Source organism: Nanorana parkeri, unplaced genomic scaffold, assembly GCF_000935625.1.
Source record: "Nanorana parkeri isolate BGI_ZX_2015 unplaced genomic scaffold, ASM93562v1 scaffold169, whole genome shotgun sequence".
NCBI lineage: Eukaryota > Metazoa > Chordata > Amphibia > Anura > Dicroglossidae > Nanorana > Nanorana parkeri.
This window is the reverse complement of record NW_017306437.1, coordinates 1,673,832-1,698,871: the sequence shown is the minus strand read 5'-3', so window position 1 is coordinate 1,698,871 and position 25,040 is coordinate 1,673,832. Positions and strand designations below refer to the sequence as shown.

At 47.5% G+C, this 25,040-nt stretch overlaps 1 protein-coding gene across 2 annotated transcripts in view; it reads left to right on the top strand.

The window, feature by feature from the left end:
- The first annotated feature begins 16,668 nt into the window (after nucleotides 1-16,668).
- The window catches only part of SLC20A1 (solute carrier family 20 member 1), a 28,886-nt gene continuing 20,514 nt past the window's right edge, over nucleotides 16,669-25,040 (top strand). For both annotated transcript variants that reach the window (XM_018554714.1, XM_018554715.1), the window contains exons 1-3: nucleotides 16,669-17,281; nucleotides 17,424-17,564; nucleotides 20,886-20,971. In XM_018554714.1, coding sequence (XP_018410216.1) covers nucleotides 16,936-17,281; nucleotides 17,424-17,564; nucleotides 20,886-20,971 — 573 coding nt within the window. In that variant the 5' untranslated portion in view covers nucleotides 16,669-16,935. The remainder of the gene's footprint in view (nucleotides 17,282-17,423; nucleotides 17,565-20,885; nucleotides 20,972-25,040) is intronic.

The window sequence follows — 25,040 nt, the reverse complement described above, 5'->3', positions numbered from 1 at the left end:
GTCTGTGTGTAGGCATTTGAAGGGGTTCTGAGTATAGACATTAGGAGGGGGTCTGACTATAGACATTAGAAGGGGGTCTGACTATAGACATTAGAAGGGGGTCTGATGTATGGTCATGATCTCACCACTGACGAGGAAGCAGATCTGCAGAAGGTTCCATAAGCTTGTAGGTTTATGCCAATGCAAAGGGGAGGGAGAAAGAAGATGGCAGCCAGGTGTTGCTGGTGCCTCTTATTTTAAAGGGGAGAACACCCACTGGCACAGGTAACCCGCCTGATCAGCGTTTACCCAAAGGGCTCATGGCCGCTGGGCACATCTGCCACCATAAGATCAGTGTATAACAATATATGTAACTGGGAGTCGAATATGTGGCTGCCAGATCTCCCACTGACCCTAAAACTGGCCATACACTGTTAGCATGGATGGGGGAAATCCCCCACCACACCGGGCTCTCATATTCCCGCGCACCCCCGCCCCTCATCTCTCCAAAAACCATGAGTGGCAGTTGTTCTGTGGAGAAGCAGTCTGCATTCTGTAGTCTAAATCGGAAGCGTGCAGCCAAGGGTGACAACCCCACTCCTCCATAGATACAGTACAGTGAGCGTTGTCACCCTAGGACAGTAAGTGTGTTACTCGCAGGACCCTAGGTGAAAATAAAGGGAGAAAAAAAGACTTTAAATAGAAAACTAATGCAGCCACCACATCTGTCCATATATGACATTATTGCTCTTGTGCTTAGAACTGTGTATGGGTGACCACTGCCAGCCATACAAGGAAGCTGGACTATGGAGGAAACCTATCATCTGATTTAGATAAATATAATACACTCAGAAGTAAATCAGGTTATAGATAAAAGGGATCTACTCCCAGCTACAGGTCAGGACAGGTCCCCCTCCACCTCCTTCCATTGCCACCCTTCCTCTTCTCTCACACAATCTCTCCCTTCTCCCCTATCCTAATTGTGTCACACGTCACGTGAGACCTCCTCCCCTGTCCCCGTCCAATCACGTCCCTTCCTCTATACACGCGGTGGAGACCCTGTCATTTCCTCAGCGCTCCGCCCCTCCCCCCCCCCCCCACGCTCGTTCTCCGGTTTCCACTCTCCCTTAACCGACCCCCCCTCCCCGGTAATCTGTCCGCTCCTCACTGGCTGAAAACGTTCCTTCCTCTCTAACCTTCCTCTCCGCCCTCCCTCCGGGCATACTAGCGGGACGGGTGAACCGCGGGCGTGCGGTAGAGATGAATGAATGGGCGTGACGGAGCCATGACCCCGCCCCTCCGCTTCCTTATATTACACACGCACGAGGCGGCCCCAGTGAATATATGGCGTTTAGGAGCATCTGATACCGGCATTTACGTCTTCTCCTCCGGCTGCTGTCAGAGAGCGATTCCTCCCGGAGTTCCGTTAATCGGTGGTAAGTCCGACTTGTGTGTGATCTATGTATACAAGCTCATACCATCGTGTGACTGTTCTGCTGCTCAGGGACTACAACACCCAGCATGCCCTGCTAGCTCAGGCTCAGCAGTCAGGAGACTTTTAGGTTGTCCCTGAGCTGTTACTTGTATATAATTTTATATCTGCCTGGCAATGCATATTATAATCTGATTGTATTGTCTGCTCCACCATTCACTGTGGACTGCCAAGGGCCTGCCTGACATTGTATACAGATTGAATGGGTTGTTCCCACTTGGTGAATCCTGAGCAGATTGTAGAGTGTATGGCTAGATTTTACATGTATAGGCTCATGACATCCACTGCTCTTTATTCTGTGCATGCATTGGCTGGTATGGGGGGAGGGGGTTATCCATCCCGTGTGTGTGTATGTATGTATGTATGTATGTATGTGTATGTATAAATTATACAGGATTTATATAGTGCCAACAGTTTGCACAGCGCTATTATTATGTCAAATAAAGATCTGTACATGGGCTCATTCACGCGGGTGCAGAAACTTTTACCCCATGCTGGGGACCGCAGTGTACCCTGTACAAATCAATGGCTGCCGCTGTTCACTTACCAGCCAATTGTGGCTTCTGACTGTCCCTTGCATAAGGACAGTCTGGGGCCGGAGGTCCTGGCTGCGGCTGATCGTCCCATGTGTATGCGGCCTTAACAGCTGGACGCACCAGCCTAATTGCCCCCTGTGAATGACACCTGATTGTGTTACAGCTTTGTGAAGTCGGCCTTATGTCTTCTAAATGATGCTACCTACTGTGTATATTCTTATATTGGTGTCCTGTATTCGATTGCAGTGATTTTATATCCTACGGCAGTGGTGGGCAACCTCTGCGCTCCAGTTGGGTTGAAACGACAAATCCCACCAAGCATACACCTCTGGGAGTCATGCCTGTGGCTGCCGGAGTCTTGCAATGCCTCATGGGGCTTGTAGTTACACAACAGCTGAGGTTGCCTACCCCTAGGCCATAGACTATATAATCGCATCAATTGGATACTGGGCAGGACTATAAGAATGTTTGTTTTTTTGTGTGTCTTTTTTGATCTGTGACCCCTGTGGACGTTCATTTTGGGGAAACTATTTGTCTAAACCTGGCCGTCCACTTGTGGCCTCGCTAAGCGCCCCACTGCGCCGGGCTGTTGTATACGGACAGCAGCGGGTGTGCCATTGTCGGGAATCTTGAACGGTGACTGCAGCTCATTTGGGCGCAGGCACTTTACGGCTGAAGATTTTGAGAATGCAACTGAAAAACTGACTTTGGCTCCAAGTGGGAGGGCCACCGACGGGGCCACTTGCTCCTCCAGTTTCGGCCAATTCAGCAGGTCTGAGCAGTGTATGGGCAGCTAAACTGTTCTATAGAAGGAACAAATAGAATCCACTTTGTTACTTTTTGTTGCCGGTCATCTTGTATATTGCGTTCTGCTCGCCCAACTTTTTTGTATTTTCTTTTTGAACCAGTTAAACTCCCATGCGGAGAATTCTAGAACTCCCTCCTGTAAGATTCTTCTTCTCCTGCTGCGTTGTATCCGCATGCTGTGCAATGTTCTTGGTGTGTACGTTAGAGAAGCCGCTGCTAAAATGATGGGGGGGGCTTGTGACATACAATGCGGCTGGTGATGATGTACGTTCCAGCACAGGCCGTAGTGTCCCCTCTCCCCTTCCCTTGATGCACACATTGTCAGCTGTGTCACCGTGGCCTGTGCACAGACACGTGCTGTCCTCCTGAGCAGGGATTAATTGCAGGCCTGCATCCAGCCTGGGATGGATTTCCCCAGCAGGGTCCTTTATTCTTCTACGTACAAGGCTTCTATTGCGATCTCCTTCAGGAGGGTGCGGAGAGAAGTCACAATTTACCTTCACTGCATCATCAGCGGGAATTTACAGCAGTAGCGCAATGTTTCCGTACACCCCGTGTGAATGACTGAACTGAGTCACAAAGTAACAAGTCTGTGATTCATAGTTCCTGTGGGGCCCGGCTGTGCCGTGGAGTCGATGGACTTTGTGTATGTGATCTGATCCAGTTGCTATGTCTGGGGCAGGGCTGGACAAATCCCAGGAGCCAGGTCGCCATTGCTCATGAAAAATGACAGCTGGCGTCTGACTTTTGAGGTTTTCTCTAGTTGTCAATGCCGCCGGCTCCTAAAATGTTTCTGCTGGCCCCTGAATTCTATATGAACGTGTCCACCCCGTGTGAATGTGCTATTAAACCCAAGTTGAGAAATCTGTAGCTGGCCATACACCGGCCATTTTTACTCATTGGGGACAATCCCCTTGCCTGGTGTGTGCACCATGGTCGGAATACCTGGGCAGTGAATGAACTGATTGGCTGAGATTTTTCGGACCAGCTCCTTCAACGAAAGGAAAAATTGACTTTTCGAACATGCTTGGTGGGGCCTGGAGGGGGAACAACACTGGTCAAATTTTGAGCAGGACTCAAAAATGCAAAATTGGCCAGCTTATTTTCTAATGTAGCCGCTACTAGTGTAAAGCTGGCCATACACTGAGTGCAAGGACAAGAGAGCGACATTTATAAAATATAAGACGGAAGGGACGGCATTGGCGTTCCTTTACTACAAAGAATGTAACAAAAAATGCAAACTAGAAATCCGGGCAGCTAAAACTGAGTGCGAAAAGCATATCGCCGCAGATAGTAAAAAGAACCCCAAAAAATGTTACCAATATATTAACAGTAAAAAGGTGAGAAAGGAGCAGATAGGCCCAATAAAGGATGGAAGCGGGAAGCTAGTCACAAACGACAAGGAGAGGGCCGAGGCGCTGAACGCTTTTTTCTCCTCAGTATACACTCGGGAGGGAAACGTGCAGGGACAAGTCTATAATTTTGCCACTTTATAGATCATTGGTTCGACCTCATCTGGAGTACGCGGTCCAGTTCTGGTCACCAGTACTAAGAAAAGATGTCCTTGAGTTGAAAAAGTCCAGCGGAGGGCAACCAAACTAATTAGGGGTATGGAGGACCAGAGCTACGAGACAAGGCTACTAAATTTAAACATGTTCACATTAGAGGTGAGGAGATTAAGGGGGGGATATGATTTTCATGTACAAAATGTTTAATGGTGGCAGCAACATTAGCGATAAACTGTTTAAAATTAACTCCATTACAAAAACTAGAGGCCACCACCTAAAATTGGTGGAAAAAAAATTCCAGCACAAGGGGCGAAGGGGGTTCTTCACAGTAAGATCAGTTAGGGTCTGGAACTCACTGCCACAGGCGGTGATTTCCGCAAATAATGTGGAATTGTTCAAGAAACTTTTGGACGATTTCTTAAGGGGACCGTAATATACAGGGGTACAGGTACTCCTAGAATGAGATCCTAATAGGTTGGACTTGATGGACTAATGTCTTTATTCAACCTCAAATACTATGTAACTATGTAACTATGCATTTCGTCCGGTTCTTGATGAACTGTCTGAAATTTGCTCAGTGGGTGGCCCCGTCTGCTGTCTCCTGTTCAACATCATTCCATTGTCATAATACAATAGCCGTAATGGGAAATGAGGTTTATTTTTTTTCCATTCTGCCCCCTAAGTCTATAGGTGTATGGAGAGCCTTACTGTGTGTTCATAATTCTGCTTCCAGCATCCTTCATCACAGTATCGATCTGATTAAATCCAGTCGACCACCTCCCCATGTGGTGGCTCTGTTAATCAGTAGGCTCCTTATGAAGCCCCATCGTAGCCACTGGAGCATGCGCGCTCCCCCACCTGGAAATGCAGACATACACTCTAGGAAGCTTCAGTGTCCATGTGCAGTCTAGTATGTGCACCTGAGTATAATACCAGGCTGGACAATTCCAAGAGCCAGGTAGCTACGGCTCCTTAAGAGCTACAGCTGGTGCCAAACTTTTGAGTTTTTCTCTAATTGTGAATAGAGGTGGCTCCTAAAATATTTCTGCTGCCTCCTGACTTCCATATTTATTTGTCCACCTCTGGTTTATTACTATTTAATTTAGTGCCATGGACATTGTCATTGTTGTAATGCAGAATAGAGAAAATGCTTGCACTGAGGATATATGGTTGGCCGGTAGTGGACTGCACTGAGGATATATGGTTGGCCGGTAGTTCTGCCTCCTGACTTCCATATTTATTTGTCCACCTCTGGTTTATTACTATTTAATTTAGTGCCATGGACATTGTCATTGTTGTAATGCAGAATAGAGAAAATGCTTGCACTGAGGATATATGGTTGGCCGGTAGTGGACTGCACTGAGGATATATGGTTGGCCGGTAGTGGACTGCACTGAGGATATATGGTTGGCCGGTAGTGGACTGCCCTGAGGTATATGGTTGGCCGGTATTGGACGGCACTGAGGGTATATGGTTGGATGGTGGTGGCCGGCACTGAGGGTATATGGTTGGATGGTGGTGGCCGGCACTGAGGGAATATGGTTGGCCTGTGGTGGACGGCACTGAGGGTATATGGTTGGCTGGTGGTGGATGGCACTGAGGGTATATAGTTGTAGTCGGCAACAATTTTTCATGGTATGTGTTATCACTGAAATGTCATGATGTGCTCTTTGGCAGTACATGGACTGGGTATTGAGTAATTGGTGTCCAGGACCTTGGGCACATCCTTATCTTTCCTGTGACCCGGATGATAAAAATTACATTTTATTGCAGGAATTTAGGGAAATAAAGGAAATTGATCCGCTTGGTACTGACGGATTCCAAAACATCATCGATCAATCTTTTATCTTCTAACCAGCAATATACCTCCAGCCCTTTTTATTATTCTGCAGTGAGATTTCCCCAGTTACACGTTAACCAATTGTGTGTGTCAGGTAGCTGATGAAACGGAAGCGAGTTCAGTTAACTATTTCCACTGCAAGGTTATAAATCACGGCAGGCGGTAGGTTATTTAGGTTGTGTAGAGGTCACCACCGTTCATGGTGGATGATACTTCTGCTGTGTAGAGAGATGGCCATTCATGGTGGATGACATCTCCGTTGTGTAGAGAGAGAGCGACAATCATGGTGAATGATATCTCTGGTTGTGTAGAGAGCCATTCATGGTGGATGATATCTCCATTGTGTAGAGAGGCCACCATTCATGGTGGATGATATCTCCGGTTGTGTAGAGAGGTGGCCATTCATGGGTCCACAGCCCCAGTAAGTGAGGAGATTTTATCCCTGGAGGACCCCATACTTAAGAAGCCAGTGGGAATCTGAATCCAGTGGCCTCCATCTTGGGTTAAAATAAGTTTGGCATACACTGTCGCTTTTAGAATTGATGCCGGTTGTCCATGTAGTCGTGATCTGGCTGGCAAATGTCCTGTGCATAGTCCTAGAACAGATATTGCTCAGTGCCAGCATCATCATACGAGAGCTCCTGGCAGATGGTGCCCTTCTGGAATTGGTGGTGCCTATGATCAGAGAGACCGAGCTGGACCAGGCAGTGATGATGTCATGCATATGAATCTTTGCCATCATCTGCTCCTGAGATTGAGTTTGCTCCACAAGCGTCATAATTCCAACTTCTAATAGTGAACGCTGGTTCGTGTAGTTCATCGTAAACCCTCAAACTCTCTTGAGCTGGGTTGACCAAATCCGGGAGCCAATCTGACTCCTGGATTGAACAGCTCCATTGACCACTATAGGACACCTCAGAAGGTAGTGCCAGCTGTCCTGGCTCCTAGGATATGTCAGACCTGCTCCTAGGATATGTCAGAATTGCATAAAACGTGTTATGCAAAGTCAAGTTGCCTTGTTCCTGGAATCCTCCTGCTGATGCAGACAATCGCCCAAGTGTACATGCTGTCCCCCACTATCTCGCCCAAGTGTACATGCTGTCCCCCACTATCTCGCCCAAGTGTACATGCTGTCCCCCACTATCTCGCCCAAGTGTACATGCTGTCCCCCACTATCTCGCCCAAGTGTACATGCTGTCCCCCACTATCTCGCGCTGAGGCTCATAGATAAGGGAATGTCAACCGAGGAGACCAGATTGAGCAACAATCCTCTCGTGTTCATCCCTCTGCCCAATCGCAGTAACTTTCTCCCTTTTTTCCTGAAGGGCGCGCTTCATGCTGTGCACACTGGGGGGGATGTGATTAATTAGGAATGTAATTTCCCTTACTCCATTCCCCCCCCCTTTTTTTGTCTGGCAGTCATGTGACCTTGGCCTTGGGAGAAGCTCTTATCAGCCAGCAGTAAGGGGAAGAGAGGGGGAGGGCGGTTCTGAGTAATGGGGCCAGCCAGAAAGAGCCGGTTCCTTCTTTGTGTAAATGGAGGAGGAAATGCCGTCACTCTCATTGAGTGAGTCAGCCTAGGCTTGCCCACCCAGTGGCGTGCATTCTAGGCTGAACGTACCCCCCCCCCCCCTGCGATGAGGCAATTGCTGCATTGGTGAATGGAGACGGTTTGTCACTTTGTTTCTATGCCTCTGTTACGTTGTATACACCGTGTGTGGTGCTGCACAACAATGGCCACCAACCTAGGGGGGGAGATTGCCATGGCGTCACAGAAATGTTGCCTTCCCATGTGGCTCCTTGTTGGGGGAGGGGGGGTCTGCAGTGTGTTGTAGTTCCGTGAGGTGTCTGGAACTACAGGTCTCAGCAGATGTTTGCCACCTGGAGCTCGAAAAGCCATATTGGAAGTGCCAGCATGCCACGGCCTAAGGCTGGGACTTGTAGTTCCACAGCGGTTGGTACACCACACTGCTTACATGTGATCCCCCTACAATAGGGGAGGGCAACTCTGGCCCTCCAGCTGTGCTTTAACTACAAATCCCATAATACCTCTGTTAGTCTTGCAATGCCTCATGGGACTTGTAGTTCTACAGCAGCTGGAGGACCAGAGTTGCCCACCCCTGATCTACACAGGAGCTGATTTTATAAGACTGGATCTATAAGACGGCTCCTCTGTGAAGTCAGGTGATGTATGAAGCCTAGAGCAAAGGAATTGAAAGTGGTGCCTTGTTCAGAGCCGATCTCCAGCCTTCCCTTCAGTCTTGCACGGTTGTACCGCCTCCTCTCCTGGAGTGAAAGGTCTTCCTCTGTATCACTGCACACGGCGAGCTTCTCATAGTGTCCATTAGTCAGAGCCCGCCTCTTATCCTGGACGTCCAGCATCGTCTAGACTTGCCTGTCCCTGGCCCCGCCCCTTTCATTCATTGGCTCTCAGGTCTTTCAATCATGGAGTCTTAGCATCACATGGGGGTCATTAACTAGGGTAGTGTGTGAGCAAATAAGCCTGCCTAGGAACACCCATTCTTCCAGACTTGACATCCACCCGTGATGGCATTTTGATATTTGCATAACTCCTCCCAAGATCCAGCCCACTGCTTGCATCAGGGCTGGGGGCTCTTGAAAAGAGTACTGAGGCAGGGTGATTGTTTTCCGGAAGCTTTGTACAGCACTCTGCTGGCCACTCCAATCGGCATGATTTGCCTGCATTGCATAGAGAAGCACAGGGACCCAGCGATGACTTAAAAAAAAAACTTTCCGTTTTTATTATACACTTTATCTGCATGTTGACAAGGGGAGAAAAGGAGGAAGGCAAACTATAAACTTCTGCTTTTAGCTTTCCAGTGAAAGGGGGAATGTTAGTGGTCGCTGAGTACAGGCTCCTTTTGTGTGTTTTTTGGTTAGTAGAAATTGGACGGTTATATTGCAGTCGTCAGTCACATGTTTAGTTGAAGCCGGCAACTCGCACCACAATCCTACTTGTACAATGTCCCTTGGGGCCCATTTATATGGCCCTTGGGCTGCGACAGGACCTATACATGGGCAAGAAGCTCCCTCCTGCTCCCACAGTGTCCCCACCTCATTGGCCGGACCGGGGAGCTGTCAGTCTGACGCAGCTCCCTCGCTAGCAGGTTAGATCCGGCAGCGAGGCGGTAAAGCTGGCGAATTTCAGACGGTTGTTGATTCACTGGGTGGCCGGCCTGTCAGCAGCCTTCCCACCCGACATCCTCCCATCAGAAAATCGGAACATTCTCAGCTGAACAGCGATTGCAGCCAATCAGGAATCGGTTAGATAAGAATCTAAGGCCCCCATACATATACACATTGTCGCAGAAGTAGCACACGTTCACGGCAACGCGCATCACGGTGCCGGTGCCGTGTACTAATAGAGCCCCAAACGCAGGCGAGCAAATGCCGTCTTTACCTGCGTGTGATTGTGCAAAAACGCGTTGGAAAGAAACATGGAATGCATGTCGCAAAATTAGTGACGTGTACCGTTTTCCTGCGTTTGGCGCACATATATGGACCTAATGGAGGTCAGTGGGGACGCGCCAAGCACGGGAAACAAGCGCCCACAGACGTGCGGGAGCTCTCGTCACCTAGATGTGAATAGGGATGAACAGTGTAGGGCCAGTTTGCCTAGTTAGCAGGTAGGTGCCACTGTCTGCCCCGAAGAAGGAACCCTGCACGGTTCTGAAACGTTGGCTAGGGATGCACAGATGGCGATACTAGTATCGGTGCCGAGTATCCAATGCCTAGCCCGATACTTTCGGTATCAGGAAGTCGGGCAGCGAGTCATTGCACTTCCTTATTGGCCGGGAAGCCAGCTCCATGCTCTTATCACTTGTGACAAGAGAGCATGGAACCAGCTTCTCAGCCAATCAGCAAGCCGGGCAGCGCGTAATGGCTCACTGCCCGGCTTCCTGATTGGTCGTGAAGCTGTCTCCTTGCTCCCTCGTGACGAGGGAGCATGGAGTTGGTTTCCCGGCCAATCAGGAAGGCGGGCAGTGTGTAATGACACGCTGCCAGGCTTCCTGATACCGGAAGTATCGAGCTAGGCATCGGAGCATTCGGGCGAGTACGAGTACTCGCCCAAATACTCGGCACCAATACTAGTATCGCTATCGGTGCATCCCTATCAACGCCAACGTTCCTAAAACGCGCAGGGTTCCTTCCTCAGGGCAGTTGAGAAGCATGGGGACTGCTTCCCTGCTCATCGGGAAGCCGGCTGCTGAATCTTTACACACCTCCCGGCTAATCAGGTGGCGAGCCTTTTACACGCCGCCAAATTTTCTTAATGGGACTTCCGGTATTGGAATTTGGTATCGGCGAGTACTGGGAAAAAATATATCCATACTTGATACCGGCATCGGCGCATCCCTACTGCTTGATACAAGTGACATGTTTCTACAATAAAAAGCGAATGTTGGATTTATTTGCATCCCATGAGTGCCGGTGATCTTCATTGTTGTTTACCAATCCTGGTGCCAGGGGCGGTGCTTGGCTGGCTCTTGGCGTCCTCCGTGGCTGGAGTGCGTTTGAACTCGGGCTGTACACGGAAAGAACGACTTGCGCTGACATCGCTTTACAGCATGAACAGCCCCGGCCAGAAATAGTTGAGAGACGTCCTCTTTGTGAAAGTGTTTTCTGTGACCACTCGCTACAAATGATAGAATACATTCCTGTCGTCTCTTCAGAATACCGCCGTCAGGTTTTATTACCCGCCAAGTGTTAACCCTTCACCACCCGCGTCTGTCATTAAACGCCACACCAATGGGCTGACGAGACATATAAAATGATAGAGCTTGTGTCGTGGTGCCAGGGGGCACGGGTTTCTTCTCTGGTATTGTGCAATGACTTGGCGCGGCCCGTGGTACATGAGAGGCATGGATGTCGGTTGTGTAACAGGATGTGTTGTCCTTCTCGCAGGTTTTTGCGAGCGCCTCTGACTGCGGAGATGTGTTCATGTCGTCAAAAACCACATGCACACAAACGCCAGCACTGTTTTGGAAAGTATCCCTGGCTACCCGCTGTCATAAGAGACCCTGCTCTGTCTTTGGTCTGGGATGATGGGAGCACCGACGTAACTCGGGGCTTGAGTTGCACAGATGGGAACACGTTTAACTTGTTTAAAGTGAACCTGTCATGAAATGTTGCGCGTTCTCATAATAGGGCACATGTTGGCATTTACGAGGGGCTGTGTTTTGGGGTTTTGCAGGAGCTGCATTTTAGTTTATAGTCTAATGATGACTTTACTGCATTCATCTTTTTGCCTGGAGGTCGCCTTTAAGAACAAAATGAGCTCCATGTCATTAATGGCCACGGGGTGGGCAACCGTGGAACTTCGGCTGTTGTGGAACTACAAGTCCCATGAGTCATTGCAAGACTTGCAGCCACAGGCATGACTCCCAGAGGCAGATGCATGGTGGGATTTTGTAGTTTCAGCTGGAGTGCTGAGGTTGCCTACCTCTGGCCTAGGCAAAGATGACAGTCGTTACGATTTGATTGGGCCACCCTCCATTGTCTGCTGGGGCGGCGGTGTGGGACAACCCCCCACATATTCACCAGGAACAAATACTTGGGTGTGTTGGCAATTGAGCAGGAGTTTCTATTGCCTGATTGGCTCCTAGTTTCTGTACATTGGAGCCTGTGGCCCTTCTCTAGGGGCCAATGGCCACCTATAGATTGTTATCCCCCTATATAATAGCAATAACAATATTGATGAGCGGTAAAAGCTTTTAAAGCGTCGCCCATGGCCCATTTTGGGTATTATCGTTTTTTCAGGTTTCGCACGTGCACGCAATTTTAAGGCTTGACATGTTTGGTGTCTTTTTACCCGACGTGACCCCGTCTTTTATATTTTACCAAAAAATTGGGTAATGTTTTTTATCATTTAATATAGGGGAAACCAGTTTGTTTTTGTTTTTTTATTTCGGTAATTTTTCCTTTAATATAGTAAAAAATACAATCCCCAGTGGTATTAAATACCACCAAAAGAAAGCTCTATCTGTCCCGAAAAAAATGGTATAAAATTAATTTCAGTACAGCGTTGCATGACGGAATAAACGTCAAAGTACCGCAGTGCTGAATACTGAAAAATGGCCTGGCCAGGAAGGGGGTGTAACACCGCGGATGTCAACTGGTTAATGAAGACTTCTACATAAAATATACTTCAGATGTCTCATTGCTGAGGTCAGACATAGGTAACCTGGGGTTGTGCTATGGGCAGCTGAGGTAAACAGACTGTCCCTGAGAGGAATCTGCCATGTTTCATGTATGATATGGGTAATGGAGGAGAGAAGTTTCATGTATGATGACGGGAATGGATGAGGAGAGAAGTTTAATGTGGGTAATAGGGAAGTGAAGTCGCCATATTTGACGTCTCCTCACTGGCCTGTTTGAACGGTATGGTTTTGGCGCTCTTCTGGCCGTCCCCTCCCCGTCACTCATTTAGCGCCTTTGTGCTAAATCGAGCGGGAAGGCAGAGCGGTGACGGGACAGAGCGCGGACTCCGGTACACGGTGAGCACAGCGGCCCCGGGCTCTCCTATCAGTCGGTGAGCACAGCGGGCGGGGTCCTCGTATCGGGCCGGGGGCTCTCCGATTCCCCCCCCCCCCCGTACGCTGGTGCAGGGAGGACTGTATAATACTACACAAGTTATACTGCAAGGTCACATCTGCTGCAAGATGCCGCCCAGATGACGGTGCTGTCCCCGGGGTGTCCTGAGCGGGAACTCTCCCACTACTCGGCTCATTCATATCCGGGGGGGGTCGTGTATGGGGGGCGTTTTACTTGCTGCGATGGTTGTAGCGGGACGGGAGATGATGGTGAGGTGAGCGAATGACAACCGTCATCTGCACTGGGCGAATGTCTGCTAGTCATAGCTCGCAAGTTAATTTGTACTAGTCCTCTGCATTTTGGTGAATGTTAATGATGTTCACCTGGTGAATGCTACCTAGGTATAGTCACCGGTTTGCACTGGGTGAATGTCTGATAGGGGTATTCACCTGTCTGCACTTGGTGAATGTTGGCTAGTCATGAACACCTGTGATCTGCACCTGGTGAATAGTACCTAGGCATATGTACCTGTTATCTGCACTGGGTGAATGCCTGATGGGGGTGACCACCTGTTTGCGCCTGGTGAATGTTAGCTAGTCGGCACCTGTTATATGCACTTGGTGAATGTTTGGCTAGTCATGGTCACCTGTAATCTGCACTGAGTGAATGTCTGGGCATATTTACCTGTTTGTAACTACCAGGCAATCATGACTAACAGACATTCATCTATCGTCTGTACGAGGTGAATGTTGGCTAGTCATGATAACCCATCGGCTGTACAAGATGAATGGCAGCTAGTCATGGCTGCCCATCGGCTGTACTAGGTGAATGTTGGCTGGCCATGGTCGCCCATAGTCTGTACGAGGGGAATGGCGGCTAGTCATGGTCGCCCATAGTCTGTACTAGGTGAATGTTGGCTGGCCATGGTCACCCATCGTCTGTACGAGGTGAATGGTGGCTAGTCATGGTCGCCCATAGTCTGTACTAGGTGAATGTTGGCTGGCATGGTCGCCCATAGTCTACTAGGTGAATGTTGGCTGGCCATGGTCACCCATAGTCTGTACTAGGTGAATGTTGGCTGGCCATGGTCGCCCATAGTCTGTACGAGGTGAATGGCGGCTAGTCATGGTCACCCATAGTCCTAGGTGATGGCGGCTAGTCATGGTCACTTGGAGTCTGTATACGAGTCGTAGGCTGTCTGCACGCACTACATTCTTGTACCACATGCTCCATTGCAGTGTACAGCGGGCGGGGGGTGCATTGGGGTGCCATTAAAATGAATGGTAACACGCTAGGTGCATTGTGACTGCATGTTTTATTCACACGGTACCTTGCAATTCACGCTTGGGTGTGAACGGGCCCTGGAGGCCAGATTGTACTCTGAGATTTCACATGTCTCGGAGACCTTCATCTCGGACTCTGTGGAGACACGATGACCCCCAGCATACCCCCCCAAGACGTCGTAGCTCAGAACCTCCATGATCCTTCTGTGACCTGTTTCCATATGAACTTCTATCAGGCGTATATCACGGTGGGCCCCGTCCTCCTCCTTCACGGCTCCGTGTGCTAAATCACACGTGTGGGTGACTTTCCCAGACAAGTACACACTGGTCCAGATTAAAGGGAGGAGGGGGTGGGGGAGCCGCAGGAGCCGAATGATCTCATATTCACAAACTTTAATTGAAATGTTCTTAATTGCTCGGCAACTGTTGGAATTCATTTGTGTTGAAGTGAAAAGTCTGGATGGGATTACCGGATCAAAGAACAAATCCGCCGTGATTGGTTTTAGTGTGCGACTCCCATGTTTGTGCCTCTCCATATGTATATTAAATGGGAAACCCACCAAGAGGGGGGAAATTGTATATTAAAATGGAATATATGGATCATAACTGTAGCAGTTGCCCATGGCAACCAATCGGCTTCTCTTCAGTTAAGCTTTGAAAATGAAAGAAGCTGATTGGTTGCCCTGGGCAACTGCTCCAGGGGATATATATCTATATCGTTGCAATGCAGTGTGTGGCTCTGGATGTTGTATCGGTCCTAGGAGCTGGGGAATGGACCGCTTTAACCTGACCGCTTCCTGCAAAGGGGGTAATAAACTATTGGAAAAATGAGAGCGTGTCGCTGATTTCAGTCCGGTGTATTTCGGGGGCTCACGGATCTCTGCATCAGGGCTTTTATGCTGGCAGTGATGTACAACAATACTAGACGGGTGGTTATGGGAAATGAGGATTATGTAATCTTTGCATGGGTTCCTTGTCAGACAGCCAATGCTGTGATCGGGCCTTCCCCTCCCCCATTCTATTTGGACAGCTGCACATGCGTCACTGTCAGAATACCCGAACAGTGACTGCAAATTACTGAAATTTGGTCAGTTTATGGCCAGCTTAGGCCTTGTTCACACCAAGCGTGGAGCAGATCCGGACCAGAGCAGGTGCAGACCGGATCAAAACTGCGTCCAATGTATTCCTATGGTATTTTGACCAGTTCACATCTCAGCGTGTGGATCCAGACCGGATGAAAAAAATGCGGCAAGCCCTATTTTACCTGCTCTGGATCTGGTCTGGAACGCATCTAAAACATCAAACGCATGCAAGTGCCTGAAAGCCCATGTTAAACTTATTTATTTACTTTTATTTATTTTTTAACCAAAACCGGCCCTAAACGCGTCTAAAACGCGGCACAACTCACTACACTGCGTGTGCAGAAACCTGACCGGATCTGGTCTGCATTTGGTGTGAACAAGGCCTTAAAGTAGCACTCCGGGCATTTGCTTTGGAAACCTTTTGGGGCCAAACTTGCAGCAGAGTAACTATTTTGGACCAGGATGACACAGAGCGCCCCTTGAAGGTCGTAGTGTTGGCGCTTTTTTTTTGTTCGTTCATGCCCTTGCTTGGGTGACGCTTCTAAATTTTAGTGACTAGCCACATGGGGACTTGTGCTGCGTTCTCTGTTCAGATGCAGCCGCTGTACACGATTCTGACCAGAACGCACTGCCTCGCATTGCGGCCGGCTCACTTTTTTTGTGGGGGTGTGGCGGTCCATTGAAGTGAATGGCACCGTAGCCACGCTCTCTGGCCGTATGGGATCACAAAGCTCATTAGGGGGAATTTGTCAAAACTGGAGCGGACAAAATCTAGAGCAGTTGCCCAGGGCAACCAATCAGCTTCTCTCTTCAGTTTGCTCAGGTAAGATTTGAAAATGAGACAGAAGCTGATTGGTTGCAGTGCAAATCTGCTCAAGATTTTGTCTGCTCCAGTTTAGATAAATTCGCCCCATTATGCCTGTGGTCCGGTCCGATCAAAATAGTGCTTGCAGCATTTTGACCGTACCGGTGGCATAATTTGCCTTGTGATCGCATTGCGGCAGGAGGGCGTGGCTAAGGTGCCATTCACTTCAATGGACCGCCACGCCCCCTCCTGCCCCACAAAAAGTGAGGCGGCTGCAATGCGAGGCAGTGCGTTCTGGCTAGAATCGGGCCGGAACGCACTGCCATCTGGCCTAGGCAAGAGTGAAAAAAAAAAACCTGCACCAGATGGCGGTTTGCAGATCTGCTCCAGAGACATGGTGTGAACATCGCCTGATGGCGCAAAAGAAAGGGGTAAGGTAACAGTCACCTGTGTTCTGCAGCGTGAAAGGTCCAGTATTAGGTTTTTAATTGTCTTATTAGCCCTGCTCCTTATTTATAGGATGTGCCCCATTTTTATGGCACTCGTCTATCTGTTCAGTTCCTGAAATTGCCTCTTGGCAAATTGCTGGGTTTGAGCCAAATGGTGGTTTAATAAAGAAAGTATACACCCAGTGTGACTGCAAGTGTCCCCTAAATTGCCATTATAAGGTTTTAGGATGTTGTGTGAATCCACATGGAGCATAGCGGTGTCTTGTGCGCGGCCTTCTCCGTTTTTTTTATTGATCTTTTACTAACCTTCTGCTTTTCTGTTTCATTTACAGAATGAAGAGTCTGACTTCGTCTTTGTTTTGTGCATCATGGAATTTTTCTCACCTCTAACCCACCAGAGCCAAAGGAACTCTAGAAAGTCCATTTCCATACGCAGTAAATAGCGAAGACTTTAGTCCGAGGACTCTCAGCCCCTTACTCAGTTTACTGCATATTTAATTTTATAGTAATTTATTGAATTATTTTCATACCTCACATTTTTTTCTGTTTACATATAAAGTATTTTATTTTTTATTTGATCATTGAGCCAAAAGTTAAATATGGAATCAACAACCGTTTTCAGTGTCTTTGCCAGTACGCTCGGCACCCAGTTGGGGGCCCCCATGACTGAATACCTTTGGATGCTGATTTTGGGTTTTATCATAGCCTTCGTGCTGGCTTTCTCGGTTGGTGCCAACGATGTAGCAAACTCCTTCGGCACGGCTGTGGGCTCTGGTGTGGTGACTCTCCGGCAAGCTTGCATCTTGGCATCCATCTTCGAAACCGTGGGCTCGGTTTTGCTGGGCGCGAAAGTTAGTGAAACCATCCGGAAAGGCCTGATTGACGTGAATATGTACAACACTTCAGAGCACCTGCTAATGGCTGGATCCATCAGTGCTATGTTTGGTAAGTTGGACTGAATGTTTCATTTTGGCTTGGCTTTTTAACCTGTATACTGCACATGTGACTTCTGAGACCTGTGATTTAAGTTCTAACACACAATTGAAGAATCAGACTTAACCTTGACTTTATTTCCAATGTCTTTCAGGTTCTGCTGTATGGCAGCTTGCTGCTTCCTTTCTGAAGCTACCGATCTCTGGAACGCACTGCATTGTTGGAGCCACCATCGGCTTCTCTCTGGTAGCTAAAGGGCAAGAAGGAGTCAAGTGGTCTGAGCTGCTTCGTATTGGTAAGTCTTCTCCAGTATTTCCAGGAAGGGAATTTGGCCCTAGATTTTGTAGTGAGGTGCAGCTTGTAGAATAGTCAGCTGAACGTTTTCTACAGTTCTTTGCAAAGTGCAAACATGCGTTATGACTGAGCTTAATAGCCAGCAATGGGGTCTGCACCTCCTGTTTAAACAAACACTAAACTCAGGTGTTAAATCTTTAAAAAACATTCTCATTTGTCTATTGCTCTGCTGTAAATCCAATCTCTGAATTGGTGCCGACACTGTCCTTCTGTAGGGTGGCTACTTCTGTTCCCCATGGTCCCTGTGTGTGTTGTAAAGTAGTCACCACTCCAAGCTTGCTCCCGTGATGGACTACAATCTCATGTTTAGTTTACTAATTTGTATTGAGATTGTAGTCCATCATGGTAGTGAGTTTGGAGCGGTGACTACTTTACAACACACACAGGGACCATGGGGAACAAAAGTAGCCCCCCTCCAGAAGGAAGGACAGTGTCAGCACCAATTCAGAGATATGAGGATCTACAGCCGAGTGATACACAAATAAGATACATTGCTGTTAATAGTTAAGGTACTTTTAAGATTTAACTCCTGAGTTTTTAGGGTCACTGTAATATTGGCCCTTAGCAACCTCGGAGGGCTGTGGACTTGTCTTGAGTTGACTGTTAATGTGTCACCCTGACAGCAAGTTATTGGGGATTACAGTCTGATGCATTCTGCTGCGGGGGTCTAAAATGACCTTTATTAGGCCTACCACTTGATGAGCTGATCCTTGTATTCCCCCCAGCAGTTAAAAATGAGTGCATGTTGGTAAGTTTCAGGCCAGTTCACACCTGCCACTGCACTAAACTCAGAGTCTGCGTTGCCCGCTAGTGCCGATGCACTGACCGGTTCTATGGGCACAGCTGGGTGCAAATCTGTTCTGTGTGGCATCTCACTGCAAGTACATGCATACTTTTTTTTTTGGGTCCGTGCTTGCCACCGCGTTGGTGTGAACGAAACCCAACTGACGAGGCAAATTGCCTTGTCTTGGGTTTTTGGGTGGGCTGCGCTGGAAATGGCCAGCACAGCCCCGATGCATAAGGTGTGAATCGGCCCTTAGGGATTAGGACAGGCAGCTGGATGTGGGAATGTTAAGCTTTTTGTTTCAAAAGTAAATCCTGAGCCATAGAACATGTAGCCTTGCAGATCTGTGAGTATGTGTTTTTAGATTGTAAGCTCTCTTGTGTTTTTGATTTGTATTGTAATGTTTCCTTGTATTGTACAGCGCAGCGCAAACTGTTGGCTCTGTAGAAATCCTGTGTAATGTATAGCCACCATCCACTGCAAAGCTTTTGAGGGCATGCTGGGGCAATAACAGTAGCATCCATACATGCAGAAATGATGAAGTGGGTCCTGCCCAAATAAGCTCACAATCCGTGGAAAAGGTCCTGGTAGATTTGTTCCCATTGCAGATGTACATTGTGGTGCATTGCTCATTGGGTTCAGTGATCTGTAAAAGCAGCGGGTGGCAGGTGGGGCTCTGGCAGTCCTCGGCAGTACCTCTGGCCTTTCTATTAAATAGTCCTGCTGTGTGACATAAGGTGCTGGTGGGTTTAATTGGTCAGTGGCTTATAAATAAGGTTTGCAGGACCAGTTGTAAGGTTGTTTTTTCTTTTTCTTTTTTTTTTCTTTTTTAATTTAACTTTGTTACTGAAGACAGACATTCCCTGAATGCATGGCAACATTCCTCCATCTGCTCCTCCTGCAGTGAATGTGACCCAGTCTGTTTCATTGGCTGTAATATCAGGCATATTGTGTGGTGTCTGCAGGTTGCCTTTTAAAGGAGAACTATGGGGTTAAGGCTTTTCCCCTTAGTTCTATTTAGGGTAACGGGAGGACACAAACTAGCGTCCTCCGTCACCCTAGGCTCAGTATACCGAAAGCTGTAGCTCGCGGTATACTGAGACGCCGCAGCGGATCCCGACAATTATGCTGGGATCCGCCCAGGCAGAGCCAGCTATACCCGCCCCCTCAGCGCTGGCAGGGAGGGGGGAATCCAGCCCGTCACGGCAGAGACCCATGACCGGATCGAGAGGTGAGCGAACGCCGGTATGTGTTCGCTCACCTCCCGATCTACTGAGCCGACCTGTGACAGTCTCATTGTCACAGGCCGGCTAGAACTATGAGGAGTGAAAAGCACTCATGTCATAGTTCTCTTAATTTCACGTTCCCCCTTTGCAGCTGTACACTTCTAAATGGTGGCTCGTCAGTCTATACATTTATTATCCCAATACAGAAATACAAGGCGGCTCTTCTTTTGATGCAGCTGGACATAAAAGGTCCAGGTGACAATTATTCAGCCATAATGGAAATGTACAAAGAACAAAGCATTCGGCTTACATTGCCTGTTCTTCCCAGCCCTGAAAGGAAAGCCTGCTTTGATTTGTAATACAATGTAAAGCAGATAGTTACTGTGTAATTGGGTGTAAACTAAAAATATGTAACATTATCTAATCGCGTGCGGCCACATTAGTTTTATGGGAACATATTTTGCACTCTAATCTCTATTTGTCTGGCTTTTATATTTCTTGTCCTTTTTGTTTCTTCTTCACTTTCCATTCAGTGACCTTCAAGATGCATAAATTTAACGTTTTGCTGTCCTTGTTTTCTTTGAATCAAGCAAGGACAGTCCTACATTATGGAAAGCCGGGTCTAAACAGAAGTGGGTGTCTGTTTACATCCGGTTGTCCCCCGGCTCTGGCCAGGTCTGGAAAAACTGAACGGATCCATTTCGCCAAACACCTAATTGTGCCGGATATGTGGTAATCTGATGTAAACTGATGCATGTCAGCTTACATCAGACTTCTCCATAGACCTACATGGGGTCCAGTCATTTCATTTTTTTCGCAAGATGGAGGGAAAAAAAACTGGATGGACACGGGCGTGATATCCAACCTGTACCGCTCTGATCCGGAGACAATCCATGCACAGATCCCTTCCTGACCAGATGGGGTGAAAGGGATTTGCTAAAACGTGACAGTTTCCTTCAATAGTGCGAGTTGCAGCCAATACTGTAGGAGGATTGTTAAATCCTTGACAAGGAAACAGTGACTGTAACGCACGTTGTGTTATGGTGCCTTCATTTTGCATAGCTCTGATGTACTGACATTGCGGTGCACAGTGATATAATACCGTGCTTTGAGGGGTGCTCTAGGTCAGAAAAAATGTTGCATTTTATTTTTGATCTGTTCTTGTGCTTTGTCAGACTGTTGTAGCCTGACCACGTTATAAAATGTTACTATTGCATTTTGTACTAATTACTCGTGTGCTTTCTCCTTCTAGTGCTGTCCTGGTTTATCTCTCCGCTGCTATCTGGAATCATGTCTGCTCTTCTCTTCTTCTTTGTGAGAATGTTCATCCTGCGCAAGGTAAGACCGAGCCCGTCTGACCAGTTTTTTTTGTGTTTTTTTTTTCACAGGTTTCTAGAGTTCTAAGGGGGAAAAAAATGTATATACCCGCAGTCATTGTTTTAAGTACATCGTTCAGTTAGAACCCACTTTTTCGATTGTCCTTTCCTGCCACCTTCAACCCTCTGACATACACCCTATAATTTGGGTATGGGGGAGCATGGAACATTCTCCATGTATGTGTCATTGAGGTCAGTGCACCCCTAGTTCTATAATTTGAGTCGAGCTTAGCGTAGGTTTGGTTATTGGAGCTCTCTTCTAATGTGTAAATGTTTAAGACTCTTCAGCTGATTACACATAACTGATCAGGATTCCAAACCGTCTAAGGGGAATTTATCTCTAGTACCAAGGTTGCCTACCCCTGACACAGCACATTTTAGCTTTAAATATGTTTTATTAAAGTTATGCCAACACTTTATTAGGGGCAATGCCATGTTCCAATTAGTGGTGTCCCACTGGAGGCCACAGCTTCTTTCCTGAAAGATTTATTCTATGCAGCCTCTGCCAATGACAACGCAGCAGCGAAAGACAGGGCTGGAGCACAGCCAGTCATTTGTTTTCCATTCAGAATACCTCTTGCATTCTTTTCGAAGGACACAAGGCATTATTTGGTTGCCATGCACAACTGCCCCAGATTTTGTCTGCTCCAGTTTTGATAAATTCCCCCCCTGTCTTTTAGGAAAATAAAACTGCCTTTTGGTTCTCCATCTTGTCTGCATGGAGATCCAGTTATCAGATTTCATGGCGAAAAGGCATGTGAATGATCTGTTTACGCTGTCCTAGTACACGTTCATTCTGTATGCCGAGAACTAAACTGCTTCAGTATGTCTGCAATACATGATTCTACAGTATTGAGTATAATGGAGATCTATTGATAGATGGCTGTGTAAAGGGAAGTGGAGACATTTTCTGTAGAATTGTATTTTTTTTTCCCTTACTGGTCGTAGACTGGCAAATGTTTTCCTAACCGGTTGGAGAGATGGTCTATTCCTGCGCTATGCAGTGGGATTTGGTCTATTCCTGAGCTGTGGAGTGGGATTTGGTATTTATCTTGCAATGTGCCAGAGAGGGAGCGTTGCCCATTCCACCCACCTTTCCCCTTTCAGTGAGGATCAGCCTTGTTGAATCTGAGCAGAAGTGTTTTCGTTACCCTCTTGGTGATGCCCGGCCAGGCTCACTCCCAAGGGTCACATTGCTCTGTTGCTTTAAGGGCAGAATTTTTGGTAAATTGCCACACTCCAATGATTGGCTGAGGGTCGGGTCTAAGTTACAGCCTTGCTCTGCATGGGCCTACCTGCTGGAAATTTGGGTAATATATCCTCCATTCCACAAAACAGATCAGAATGACCCGCACGAAATCCCACCCTGTGTGGGCTGCATTAGTTGTAGAGCTAATCCTATTACTACACCACAGGGTTATTGATGATGGAAAGTTTCCCATTCAGTCTGATGGCTGTGGAACTTCTCTGAGAGGGAGCAATGTTATGTTGCTGCTGTCAGTATTTGGGTTTAGCCATGTACAGAGCTGTGTTTTGTCACCATACAGCTGGCAATTAATGTGTACATAAACCATAAAAAAAAGACGAGTGTCTGGGACTTGGTACGACGGCTCTCCAGCTGGCACCACACTGTGAGCTGCAGTACGTTGTGACTTCTGTACTGTTACATTTCTGATGAGCCTTTTATTTTGGTCTGCTGGACCATTGTGTATTTAAAAAAAGAAAAATGTACTAGTCCCCTTCTGGTCGTCATTCCTGCTTAATGATTGGTTAGAAGTTCAGGTGTCTTTATGGTACCCACAGAGGGCACGTTCACACTGAGTGCCTCTCTTGGTCTGGTAGGCGACTGCTGGCATAAAACACGCTTGTTGTGGCATCTCAATAATTTAGTGCAGGGGTGGGCAAACTCCGGCCCTCCAGCTGTTGAACTATAAATCCCATGAGGCTTTGCAAGATTCTCACAGGCATGACTCCCAGACACAGATCCATGATGGGATTTAGGCCCCGTTCACATGTAGCGAATTATCGCGTGATTTCCGCCGCGATATCGCGCATTTTTGCCGCGAGAAGTCGCCGGCCAATGCTATTCAATGGAGCTGTCTTAACTCCATGTCGCTCGTCGCGGTCGCAAGTCGCTTCTACCGGACCCTTTTTTCGGCGGATTTTGCGCAATTTTGCCTTTTTTCTATGGAGCCCGACGGAGAAGGTCGCGCTACCGTCGCTGGATTGTCGCCCCGAAAGTCGCGCTATCCCGGCCGTGCGGATCCGCTGCAAAAGGTATGTCGCTACGTGTGAATGGGGTCTTAGTGTCACCACAGCTGGAGGTCCGGAGTTTGCCCACCCCTGCTTTAGTGCTTGGAGATTCAGATTTGCTTGCAATCGCTTAAAATGGCACTCCAGCAAAAAAACAAAAATAGTGTCTGGTGCTCCTGATTTGGATGCCGCTGTCAGGATACAGGAACAGCGACTGCAGCAGCTCAGCAAAACATTTCTGGCCTTGGTCCTTCAACAAAAGATGAGCTGGGAGGACCTCACGCTGTAAATTTTGGTGCATTCCTGTGAATCGGCTGAAATTAAGTGCATGACCACCCTTAGAATTGCAGATGGATGGATAGATATTTCTCCTCCGTTCCTGCAAAACTAAAGCTAACCTAAAATGTTGGACACTAGAACAAATTTATCTGAAACTCCTACATGGACTTTAATATCAGAAAATGTCCCTTACAATACAAGCACTGGTACTAAGTTTTCAATCAAAAGTCTGAGTGAGCAACTTGCACTCTTAAAAGCTTCTAAAGTTGTTTAATTTTAGTTCTCCTCTATCAAGTCAGCCCACAGTTTTTGTAATCTTGCCTACTGCTTTATACATGGGCAGAACTTGGTTGGGCTGGGTCAGGAAGCCACAACCAATCTCTTTCTAGAAGACTTGGTGAAATATTTGAGTGGTTGTTTTGGGGGATACGGCTGTTCTTCAAAACAATGAACTGAATTCATCCTTACTTTATGATCAGTGATGACCGTTTCCTTTTAGGTGATTTGCTCTCAATAGATGAAGTCTGAAAAAGTACTTTAAGCAGAGACGGTGTTGTAGTTGAGATCCATCTGTGTTCTCTGTTCTTTATATGGGCCTGTGTGTGTTTTCTGAGGCTGCTGAGCCGCCAGTGAGGAGACCTCTCGTCTTCCATCACTGTTCCTCATTATGTAAAATCCTTCATGACCATGAGAGGGCACAAAACAGAGTCCCGAACACCGTAGCCATACATAACGCTTATGACATGACCAAGTTCAACATCACCTGGATAATCCAATAATGCAGTTGTGTCTGAGACTTATGACAGATAATCACTGTGTTGGGGTTTGTTTTATGTATTGTACATGACGCAAGGTACTTGGAGCTTATTTTTAAAAGCTCTTTAGTTACATTGCTGCTGGTGAAGTAATTCCATGTTGTGCAAAGAACTGTATTGCCGTAGACCTGCCACTTAGAACATAGAGCATTACAGGTATTTGTACAGTGCCAGCAATTTACATAGTTGCACATTCCCATCAGTCCCTGCCCTTGAGCTTACATTCTAAGGTCCCTACCTTGCATACATCTGAGGGCCAATTTTAGACAGGAGCCAACTAACCTTTGTGCTTGTGTGGGTTTCCTCCTGGTATTCCAGTTTCCTCCCACACTCCATAGATTAGGAGTTTGCATGTTGTGCCTGACTGGGATTTGAACCAGGGACCCCCAGTCCTGCTTTGTTTTGCAGTAGATAAGAGAAGACCTCACAGGTTTAGGCATCCATGAGATGTGAGCACTCGTACTGCTGTTTAAAACAAGCAACTTAGATTCTGTACATTAGCATTCACATCTCAATTGCCAGTCCTCCCTTACACGTCAGTAGGAATACAGATGACTCCCAATGCCACATATGCCAATCTACACACACACACACACACACACACACACACACACACACACACACACACACACACACACACACACACACACACTATATTGGCAGAGGTGCGTCACAAACACCGTG